The sequence below is a fragment of the Tyto alba genome, unplaced genomic scaffold (genome assembly GCF_018691265.1).
Source record: "Tyto alba isolate M040663 unplaced genomic scaffold, T.alba_DEE_v4.0 Super-Scaffold_44, whole genome shotgun sequence".
In the NCBI taxonomy this organism is placed as follows: domain Eukaryota; kingdom Metazoa; phylum Chordata; class Aves; order Strigiformes; family Tytonidae; genus Tyto; species Tyto alba.
In genome coordinates this window covers 9,077,389-9,089,552 of record NW_024881320.1, presented here as the reverse complement: position 1 = coordinate 9,089,552, position 12,164 = coordinate 9,077,389, and the positions used below count along the sequence as shown (strand labels likewise).

At 38.5% G+C, this 12,164-nt stretch overlaps 1 protein-coding gene across 2 annotated transcripts in view; it reads left to right on the top strand.

The window, feature by feature from the left end:
- Positions 1-12,164, top strand: part of ZDHHC8 (zinc finger DHHC-type palmitoyltransferase 8) — a 121,353-nt gene that overhangs the window by 61,280 nt on the left and 47,909 nt on the right. The window contains exons 1-2 of one of the 2 annotated variants that reach the window (XM_033008251.2): positions 2,378-2,522; positions 2,612-2,639. The exons of the other annotated variant lie outside the window; for it this stretch is intronic. Of the exons in view, the coding sequence (XP_032864142.2) occupies positions 2,474-2,522; positions 2,612-2,639 (77 nt within the window). The 5' untranslated portion in view covers positions 2,378-2,473. Of the gene's footprint in view, positions 1-2,377; positions 2,523-2,611; positions 2,640-12,164 lie in introns of those variants that run through there. 2 annotated transcript variants of the gene reach the window in all.

Below are 12,164 nucleotides of genomic sequence, written 5' to 3'. Positions count from 1 at the left end.
GTCAGTTTATCTCTGGTTATTGCTGGAGTCTTGATGTATGGTGTCATTCATCCAAGAGTCATTCTTTAGTTTGATGGGGAAAATTTAATTACCGAGAAGAGCAGATTGTTTGTAGCAAGTTTTTTCTTCTCCTTAATTTGGAAATTAACATTTACTTCCCCAAAAATAACTTTCCTGTTAATAATCAAAATATAAGATTAGTCATATAGTCTACATTAGAAAGAAGTATTTAAGCTCCAGTTTAACATAATTTTAAGATCTATGAGGTGATTTACATTTATTTTTGTTTTCTGCTATTATGAAAAAAAAAAAGATTAGTGCAACCTAAACCATGTTTGATTAAAATTTGACAAAAGAATTTAATGAAAAATCAAAACTTCATGCAGTCTGCGTCACAACTGTAATGTCGTTCTTGTATTACAGAAGATAATATAACTTAGTCTTTTAGGTAATTCCTTAGGTCACTTCTTTAAAGAATCAAGCTAGATTCTGTCCAGTTTATGAAAATGGGAAGGTACTTGACTGTGGCCACAGAGTCTTATCTTTTCCACTTCTAGTATCATTATGTGAAGGCCCGTACACCCCTAATACTTTTGGGTTTGCTGTCAGTGGCTGAGAGAAGCTCCCAAGCTATTAACTTACTCTTAACTGGTGGAGACTGGAACAAACATCTTCATTATCCTCCTGAAAAATCCTGTTACCAAAGTAGTCTCATCATATCTAAGATACTGCCTTGAATTTTGCTTGTATTGTTGTCTGTTAAGCTAGGTAGCAGCTTAATCTCAGCAGAGATAGAGAATGCATGCAAAGACCCTTCTAGCATGGAAAATTACATAGAAATGACAAGCATCCATGGTCACAACAAGTACAGAAACTTTAACTTAGATCTGTATTTTACTGGACTGGGGAAAGCAAAAGTCCTCAGCTTCCAGAACTGCAAACAAACACTTCTGACCAACTCAACACCTATCCTAGAAGAATTTCCTTATAGGCTCAAGAAAATCAATTTATGTCAGTAGCTGTAATAGACACATTGTGCAAAGTTAAGAAGTCTCCAGGGCATTGGATCATCAACAGAAACCTTAATTAAGTTCAACCTATGGTAAGAATTTATCAGTATTTATAGACATTTAGTTGACATATAAGAGATCCTCTAAGGTCACTAAAAATAATTTCTTGGTTCATACTTACTAATTTTTGCTTAAAGGTCCAAAGTAATGTCAGCCACATAGCAGTGGAAGAGATGTGATAAGGCATCAGAAATCCATCCATAGTTTCATAGTAAAGCTGCAAAATAAACTCCTTGAATTTTTGTGTAGTCAGTTTATGCCTGGAATGAACTTGTCCTGTGTCCTGTCAGAGAATCTAGGTAACTGTTTTGATAGAAATAAGATATCTTCTGTCAGGATTGTTAATACCTTCCAAAACTGAACTCAAAAAGTGAGCCATATAGTCAAACATTGGAGTGTATGAGTAAAATTGCAAGGAGAGGCTGTATAAGAACAAACATAAGTCAAACAAGTTTCTTAATGGGCTTGGACTTTGTAACCCACTTTGGTTGCAAGAAATGAACACCATACACAGTTTGTGGCTTTTGTGTCTTATTTATTAATGCAATGCATGATGTACAAATCATATACTGCAGCAAAATACAGCAATCTGTAGTTACCCTACCAAGTGGCCTGTCTCCTGTCCTTGATTTGACCTCTGGTGTTCTCCTCCGCTATCCTAATCTCCCTCTCCAAATTAGCTATCTGCATAAAGAAAATTAGCATCAAGATCAATCCCAGCAAGAAGGATCCTCCTAATGAGACTAAAGGCTCCATTTCATGGAAAGATTTTGTCAGTCAGCAGCATGCTAAAATCTAAAGTCCAGGCAGTACATCCCAGAGATCATTATTAAGGAGTGTGGTTAAAAACTATTTCCCAGGGAGTGATTTTGTTGCTTGGGCAAATCTCTCACAGGTGCAATCTATTAGAAAGGCCAGATTGCTTCTTATAAACAAGCGGGCAAGAATGATCCAAAGAATAGGCAATGATGTGTTGCCTTGCCAGTAGGGTAAGTCCAAGAGAAGACTGCAAATTTTAGTGGAAGTAGAATTTTGGGGGGAAAATCTATAGTCCATAATGGGATTTTTGAAAGGAACTATTTATTCTGTACAAAATTGTCCAGTCTCAGAACTGGTAGTTTAAGAAACAAACAGAAATACCCAAAGAAAAACTCAAAACTCAAGTAACCTAACCTGATAATTGAATGAATGTTGCCCTATTTTTCTGTAGTATAGGTGGGACTGACTATAGGTTTAAGTCATCTATGGCAAAGTGATTTACTTTGCCATAGCCAATTTCAGCTGCAGCAGCGAACACTGATTGTTCAAGTTGGGTGACACCAGCATTTGCCATTTGCAATCTGAGAAGCAGCCCCCTTTTTTCTGTTTTTTTTCTATTTTTTTTTTTTTTGGAAGATGATCAAATGAATCAAAATTATAGGGACCTTCTTCACTTGAGAGGCGCAGAGTTAGGTAAGTAGATATTTTTATAAATTCTCTTAACAGCATCCCTCAGCTTCAGCCTGACAATACAACACTGATGCGTTCTTCTTCTCTCCTAGGAATGAGAATTCAAGATTCAGCAAGAAGGTAAGCTACATGGTTAGTTATAAAAAATTCCACATCCATTCCATGCAGATTTTTCTTAAAAATCGTTTCAATCTGAAATTCAAATATTCTTTGAAGGCAGTTCTCTTACAAAATTTTGTGGTAATTTTTATTTTTTTTTTAATACCTTAAAGTACATGTAGAATGTGATAATTTATTCTTTTGTTTCCTTGGCAAAGGAGAATTCAGTGTCTATTTTTTCTTTACCTCACTAGTTTGAGTGATTCATCTTACCTTCCAAAATGGTTACATGTCCATCAATCCAATCTCAAACCCTTTTTGAAAACTCCTTGCCACTGTTATATATACTGAATCAATCAAAGCCAAACTATCTCAAATATATGTTTCTGTGACACAATAAAATTATTGATAGGATTATAACTTGTCTGTAGCTGGAATTAAGAGATATTTCAGCACTGAGCAAATAAACCAACCAACCTTCCTGTTCTCCACCCCCCTCACTAAAACCACTGGAAAGTGTGTATAACCAGTATTTGATCTTTTTCTGCAGCATCCTGAGGAGCCTGTGGAAGCAACCATCTGAAACAGTCTTCTCAGTGCTTTCCACGTATAGCCGCATGTGCCTTATCTCCGAATCACTACCTTTGGGCTTTCTTCTGGCACTGAGGCAGTTTGCTTGTTGTTAAACATTTTCCCATCTGTTTTTGGCTCCACGCTGGATTTCTCCTGGACTCTGGAAGCAGTGAATAGTTTTGAAGGAAAATGACCTGACTGAAGCAGAATACGATTTGAAGAGCCCTTCACAATGTTACTGCTAAATCCTGGAAACTTCCCCTGAGGATTAGTGGTTCCTTAGTTGCTTCTATGGCCAGGGTTAGCAGTGCTCTGGTTGGCAGAACAGGTCTCAGGTGGCCTCCTTGGCCCTGGTTTTGCCTCAGGTTGTTTTCACTCCTCTGTCCTCAGAGCTGTCTTTCCTCCTCAGCTACTCTCCTTCCTCTCTTACTCACGTGGTGTTGCTCTTCTGTGCAAATACACATAACTTAAATCACAGTTGCTCTGGTTCCACCTTCTGCTCTTTGTATTTGAGTATTAAATTTCACTTTATTTTTAGTAAAATGACATCACATTTCTTTTTAGGGTCACAGAAGCATGTTTGGCGTGTTTAAGTTGCCACTGTGAGGTTCCTCTCCAAACAGAATTCAAACCATTATGTTACAATCTGTACCAGACCCTTCCTAGCAGCTGTGTTTATACAGCTCCTAGTAAAATGGGTCCCTGATTAGGATTCTTGAATAGCTCATTCACTGAAAAAATGGTGTTTTGAACCAGCTAAAGCTGTTTAAAAAATTGGGATAATATATGATTAAAAGTTTTGGTTTGAAGAAATGTCAGTGGCAACACCCTGCCAAATTTTAGGCCCAAAACATCGTCACCATTAGTATCACAGTGATTAAGTTACTGGAATTTAATTGGGCAAGAAGAGTTTTTCTTTTGCTTGTTTAAAAAAATAACTGAAAAAATCATCTGACAGAGATTGAAAATTTATGTGCAGAGTAGTCACCCCAAATGGTTAAAGTTTGGCAAATTGTATGACTCTGAGGACAGGTTCTTTATCTTGGAATTGTCAAGAAACAGTAGTTTGGGGGTGACTTGATCCAGAATAAGAAACTGAACATTAGAGCAGTTTTGGGGTTGCTTTACACCTATCAAGACAAGCTATTTGACAAATCAAAACCCATCCTCCATTGGAAGCGACACTGATACACACTACAGACCCTGTGTGTTGGCCAGGTGGGCTGTAAATAGCTGTTCCATTCCTGCCATGCCATGCCAGGCAATCTCTCTATGGAGAAGCAATAGCTGGTGTTCTGGCAGCAGTGCTTTCTGGTGTGCCTGGAACTCTGCAGACTTGAAAAAGCTGGGAGGAAAAGGTACCTCATCTGGTCTGTTCCCCACTGTGGAGTTAGCAGCTGCATTTCCAGGATTCTGCAAGTTTTGGTTACGTGCTTTCTTGCTGTGGATACTGGCATTGAACAAAGCCAGTAAGTGTACATTAAGGCAGGGAAACACAAGTGCTGCTTCTGCTCCATTAAACTGGAACACATGATTGAAGGACCAAAAGCTACTTCAGCTGACAAACTCCATTCTTAAATGTTTTTTAAATCGTAAACTAAGATCAAAGATTTGTAAGTTTGTGTCATGATCCATAAATCTAGATCTCCTCTTGTCCTTTCATTCTAGACAAATGGCTTGTAGAGGAAATTGTAGTGGTTTGGATAAGTCTAGTCAGCCCTCTTAGGTCAGACACATAAGAAACATCTGTAATTGTTTGAGGAATTTGGCAGACGATCTTGTACTTAAATCACATTTTCCCTTTGAAAGTTGGAAATGTCTATGTATAAATTAGACACACAAGGCACATACCTCTGCACTTGTGGAATTAGACAAGGTATCAACTTGCTGTTAGCTTGTTACCTTGCAAATCCTACAGCAAGGTAAGACCAAGTTGATATCTTGCTATAAGGAGACCAGTTTAAGGTTCTTTAAAACTGTGTAACTTTATTGTGCCCCAGAATAAAATCTAATAGTTTTATGGGGAGTTGCCACTGAGTAGCAGGCTACTTCAGTGTTCGGAATTTGCCACTTGGTTTGGATTTTGACTAAGACTAAAATCAAAAGGTTCTTTGACTAAAATTATACAAACCTTCCTTTCCAGGCAGAATTGTTATGTGCACAGTTGTCACATACTGGGCCTCTGAGCACATTTAGCATACAGTTGTGCATAGTCAGTCTAGAATCATCTCATCCTGTAATGAGATCATGTGAATTCAAAGCATATTAAATTTAATCCTGGTTTTCAGGATTATGTCTTGCAAATTTAAAATCGCAGAGTATAAGAAAGGTATAATGATCCTGACTGCTCATTATAAAAAATGAGGCCCAGCTCATTGTGAAGTAAGTCTTTGGTCCTGCTACTGAAAGCAGAATTCAGTAAACAGACTTCAGTGGGAGATTCAAGCTGATGTCTGGTGACCTTTGTCAAGCAGAACAAATGATTGCTATGTTTGCTAGAATTGTATTAGTGCTGGATGCTTCTGTTACAGCCTGAGCAAATGAAGTTTAAAAGTCTGGCTGTCTATCAGCAAACTTTGCCTTTTGATTGAGTCTACAAATGCTGTAGCATAGACCCTCAAGGCAGGAATTTGAACCTCTGCTTTATTTGATGCCAGGTCCTTTAATAGTTTCAAAAAGTGATTTTGCTTGTAATAGAAAAGCATGATGAAAACAGGCAAAATCCTGAATAATGTGTTAAAACCAATTCCTGTGTATCAGATTTCTGCATAATGTGTCCTTTGGTGGACACTGTAGTTGTCTGAACAAGCTGAGGAAGAAGCTGTCACACAGATGCTGCATAGAGGCTGCATCTCTCTGTGTTCCAGCTCAGGAATGACAAAGCATAGCTATCTACTATTTAAGTTTAGCTCAGCTCATAGTGGACAAAGAGCCAAAACTAGACAAGAAACCCTCCCCCCCAAAAAAAAAAAAAAGAAAAGCCAAAATTTGCAACTACTCATTGCCTTTTTTTGTATGAATAACCTCTAAGAGCTAAAGACTGTATTGATGATTCAGAGACTCATCTGTAATTCTGACCTTGACCACTGAAATGCTGGTAAGTTTACTGTGGAAGTGCCCTCGGTAGCTTTGAGCTCGAGGATGTACTAGGTTTCTTCCTGGCAGCATTTGGTGACCAGTCTTGTGTGATTCCAAGCCTTTCCATGTTCAGCACCCTGCTTTTTTCTAAGGGCAAGCTTAGTTGGCTGTCAGTAGTCCTTCTGAGACAGCAATTTTTACTATGGACTGATTGAGTGGGAATTACATTAGAAGGAATGAAGGTGTAAAAATTGTCTCCTGTGAAGCCATTGCTGGAACAAAAAATATCCCCACTGTCTTCAGTATGTCACTACTGTAGCACCATGGAAAACAGACTAACTGTATTCCTGCAACACTTTCTGCCACCTCCTTTATTCTTGTTTTCCTTTATGTCCTCTACTTTTTCCTTGCTGGTCTCTTCTACATTCAGTATCTCCCTCCAATTTCACTTACTATGCCTTCACACACTTAATCCAAGGCAGTCAGTTCTAACTGGGGTTTTTTGCCTTTACTCCCTGGGAAACATCTACATCCTTTCTCTTCCCTTTCTGGGCTTTCTGTATGCCAGCACTGGCATCTGTTAGCCAGCTGCAAGCCTCTCTGCTCCTCCCACCAAGCAAGTAGTTGCTAGCAACAGGCTGGGTACCTGACTAGACTCAGCTGAGTATCTCCCCTTGGGGATATTTTTGGTGGCTGCTGCTATTCCCAATGCAGCATGGCCCAATTTCTCTCTCTGTGGTGGGGATGGCAGGAAAGGTTGGCATTGAAAATGCAAAGCAGTCTGACACCTTCCACAACTGCAATTTTTTCCCCCATGAAGAACATAAATTTCCTTTTCAGGAAGATTAACCTGTTTGGAAGATACTTTTCACATCTTTGGGGGAATACAGTGTAGTATTTCTCTTGCAAACCTATCTGAACCACTTCAGGAAGTTGCAGTGAGTACGTTAGAGCTGACTGGCAGTTGTCAGTCACTGGTTATACATCTTCAATGTTTTTCTTAGGAAGGCTGAATTGCCTGATACAGCTCTCTGGAATGTAGCAGGAGGCAGTGCAGCATTTTCGTTTAATTGCTTATGGAGATAGCTGCAGGATTATGGTGTCAGAAAATATTGCTAAGTCTCAGGGGATTTCTTGGCATTTTGTTGCCACAATAAAGTCGTAGTTGTCACAGTGGCTTAGTACAGCCACAGAATATATGTACAATTATTTATGCAGCCTGAAAATGCAGTGCAATAATAAAATACTATATATACATATCTGTGACTCGCATTCATTTGAGTCTTCAAATGCTACTTTTGTCCTTTGCTGTATTGTTTAAATGTGTTTTTCTCATATTTGAGATTTGTAAAGATGTTAAGAAGAGTTGTATGCTGTCAGTCTGGTTACATTTTGCAACCAGTCTTAAATAGAATCCTATTTGTGGGTTTGTGTCTCTCGGCTGTCTTTATTACCTAGGCATTTCAGTTTCGTAAATCCATATTTATAAGAATTTGTTCCACAGTAGAACTGCCATTGCATTGTTAATGACAAGTGGCTTGAAAATGAGATGTCGAGCAAACATAGGCAGTTTTCACTTGCATTTTTTTTAGCTGTCCTGAAGCCCAGCCAGTCCATGTTGTGGAGTATTTGCAAAGTAAGATTAATGCTGATAAATTACAGGAAAGCAGTCCCTTAAGACAAAAATGAGCTTGCTGTGTTTCCACCCCTCCCCTAGCAGGTCAAAAGCTCGCTTTGCTTGAGAATGTAAAGGTATCTGCTTTTCTGTGTGTCATACTTGAGATCTCCTTGTTTAGGTGTACATTCACTCTATGCAAAATATTAGCCTACAGCAGGAGTGGATTTTTCCAGGAGAAATCTTAGTTGCACAAGTGTGAAAAATGCTTTCTCTATATTGTGGTTTTGAAGATCCTTTTCTCACACTATAATCTTTGTGTCTGTTCCACTTGTCTCCTATGAGATGTTTCAGTTCAAGCATTATGATTAAGTCAGAAGAGCGTTCATCCTGTGAACAACATGAAGAATGCTCCAATTACCTTCTTACCTGTAACTGTGGGATTAGACCATGAACTCTAGCTGAAAACATCCGTGGCAGGTTGCTCATATACACAGTCATTCTGGCCCAAGCAGAGTTACCTACATAGGTAAAAAAACTGTGTGATCTTGCAGTGCTACGTACCAAAGTCACAGGCACATTGGTCATGGTAGAGTATTACTGGAGGAGCTTTTCTTATGCTTCTTTGTGCTTTTACTATTTCCATTTGTCATGGCCTTGGTGCCTCTCACTTCTGGGTGGTTTTTTTTAGTAGGAGTTTTGTTTCTCTATTATGATACATTTGAGAATTTTTCTCCCAGAACTTAAACTAGAGAGAGGATTTTAGCATATCTTACAGAACAAATCTGAGGTAATCAAACTAATCTGATAAAATCTAGCACCAATCTGCTGCTCTGTAAAAAGCATAAATAAGCAATATTTATTGTCCATAGCCACAAGAGGAGAAAAAAAAAAAAGCCCACATATAGTATGGCTGCATTCAGCTACTGCAGCAGCAAGGACTTCCTAAGAACACTGAATATGATAATCACAGTCCAGTGTGTTAGCCTAGACTTGCTAATAAATGTTTGTGCACAAACCCAGCCTCTCTGAGAAAGGAGAGACTGAGCTGAAAATCATCCCTGGAAACCTGGGGGATTTATAAGATGAATAGGGAGAAGAGGATGAAAAATATGATTTTCAGGCTGTAATGAAAGATGCCTTTGGAGGACATGTGCATGTGTAAGGAACCTGAGGGAGGAAGTGGAAGATAGAAAATTCAATGTCTTTGAACACTGACATATCACCTGGCTATGCTTAATGATCTGACAGCATCTTCTCACCAGCTGCATCAACATTAGGGGTATTCATCACTTTTATAGATTCATAGCATTAGGTAACACAACTTTTCTATCAAAACATGTTTTTTCCTGCCTGGTGAGCTGAAGAACAGCTTCTTATGGTTACTTCAGTAGGGGAAGCACAGAAACAAGCAGACTGTACTCCGTTTCAGATTATGTGAACCATTTTTGTCTGCCACAACCATTTGTGATTCCAGAAACTGTTATACTGTTATTCATCATAAAGGGTTTGGTCAAAGGTTTCTTCGGATCAAAATACCTTTGCCTTCACAACCCTTTTAGTGAGACTTCTCAGTGTCCCCTTTGATGCAGTTTAGGAATGACTGAAAGTAATAAATATACAAATGGAGAGGTTTTCAAAAAGATGCCATTTTTTTGGGGAAGCAGTGGTATCTTTACCACTTATTACTAGAAGTCAGCTATGTCATCACACTTGTTGGGAGACTGCCCTATACAGCTGCTGGATAGAACTGATATTTAGAAAATTGTTTTATAAGAAGCATCATTGATCACATCAATCCACTGAGAGGCCTTGATGCTGCCAGTATGCAAGCATATTGAAATAAGAAATTAGAGGCATTAGAATCTTTTTGGTTTGGATTTCTTCATATTTAAAATGTTTTTGTGTGAAGGTCTTGATGGTTTTGGTGGTGATGGTGGTTATATTGGTCATTCACGTGATTTGCCATACATGATAGCTTTTTGGACCAGGAATCAGTGCTTATGCTGTTAAACTTTAAGAAAATATTTTATGTATGAAGTGATGAGATTTTGTGGTCAGCTACAGAATGTGTGGAAAGGGGGAGAGCAGGACTGGAGGAAGGGGGATTCCATTTGCAAGTAAGATAGAGGCCAGACTCTGCTGTTTACAGTATGAAGTTTCTGTCGTGTTCCTCTAACACAGTGATGGTGAGAAGTCATTCAGAAGTGTGTTCTGATTTGACCATGCTTATAAGCTTTCTTGTTTTCACTAAGTTTATTTGCATATCTAAATTTCCCTAAGGGACACCTAAGCAGAGTTTAATTTAAACTTTAACATTTGCCAGAATAAAAATGAACATTGTATAACTGATCACAAAAACTACAGTTTATGCTCGAGTGCAAGAATCAAGGAGGACTTTGGCATAACTAACACAGTATCCTGTGCAAATATTCATAGTTGAAAAGGATTTAATCCCTTTCCAAAGTACCAGCACAAATCTTTCAATGGCACAGAAGCCTGCTTTTGAGGGAGCAGGTGCTTAGCAAGCCCTGAGGATTCAGATTTCAAAACAATTTGTACTCTGGGTTGACATGCAAATATATTAAAAACAAAATTTTAAACTCTTATTCTCTTATAAATTTTCTATATATTCTGTATGTTGTGAATTTAGCTATAACTTACATGGCATACAGAAATTTTATAAGAGCAGGACTTTGATCATCTCAGTCTGGAACTGGACAATATCAGCTTTAAGTTGGGATAGAACAAAGCTGTATTGGTGATTGTCCAGGTCTCTTTCCCGAGCTGCTCATTTTGATCATTCATAGCAAGAGACCCTTATTTTGTAAAAATCCTTTTGTTGGTGAAGACAGCAGACAGGTTCTGTTCTGTCCTAGGAGAGGGTGGCACGGTGCCAGTGTCAGCAGCCAGCAATCCAAAGTGTTGTGTTTAATCACAAGATTAATTTTTCCTTTTATTGGCTTCTCCTTTCAATATCACCAAGCATGACATGTTGTAAAACAGTAACACTAGTTGAACAAGGGTTGGCTAGCAGCTCTAAGCCCCCTGGCTATGTTGATAGCAAAATGAACATTTGGCTTGATATGCAGCCAGTAGACTCCCAGGAAACCAAACTGGGAAAACACACTTGTTAATGAATGGGCCATGTGCCTGGTGAAGAATTAGAAAAGAGGAAGAAAGATGCACCTGGGTATAAGAGCTATGCTGGGGCTCACATTCTTTTTTTTCTTACACATTTCAGGCATCTGCAGTTTCAACAGCATGTCACATACCTGAGTTTTCAAGCTGTAGAGCCAATCCATTAATGGTCTGTGGTTACATTAGGATGTATTTGTTTTAGCCTTAGACTGGCCATATGCAAGTTAGTTTTTAAAAGGGTATGATAGTAGATCCAGATCAAGTTAAAGATTTGTACTCATCCAACTGAACACAGCAACTGCAAGAAGTTAGGCCTTGTATTGAATCATGTAGGGAAAAAATACTTTTTTTTTTCAGAGGGATGGTGCTAGATTTAAAACTTTTTTATCCTCAAGAGTCTTCAGCAGTGTCTGGGTACAGTCTGTACTGTAACCTGTGAATATTATGCTCCTAATAGACTGTGCAGCCAAAAACAAATAATCGAACTTTACTGTATATACAGGGAGATGAGTGTGCCTTCAGGGTAACATCTCTTTAAATTAAGATTTCTCTTTGTGGATTTGACTCGTTTTACTGATATCTTCAGCAAAAAGGCACAGATTTGCGTGTACCATTTTCAACCAAATTTGCATTTTATTAGCTTTTCGCAATCAATAGGTAGGGCAAACAATAATCAGTTAATCTACTGTTTGAATAATACAGCTCCTGAAAGATTGAAGACCACTGCATGGTACTGTCAGATGCTGGTGCTAGCTTGTCAAGGCTGGGTTCCTTTGAAAGCAAAGGTTTCAGATTGCTGCTTTGACTTGCAGTTGTTCTTAATGCCCATTTTACAGGAGCTGCTTCTGTCAATTCTTTCTTCTGCTAGAAATCCTTCTGCAATGAAACTGTTCTATGATTGATAATATTCTGAAAATATTTCAGTAACTCAAAAGTAAAAATCCACAAATGAATCTCATGTGCTATGGTACCCCAATTGAATGTCACTTTTTCACACAGGCATCATGTGGCAGCTCTTAAGGAAATGGCCTAATTTTTTGTTTCAAGAATTAAACTTTTAAGCCTCCATTTCCAACCTCATGCCAGCTCTCTCAAGGAGCTGAGACTTGAGGGTGGGGAGATTAGGTATGGTTATGCCA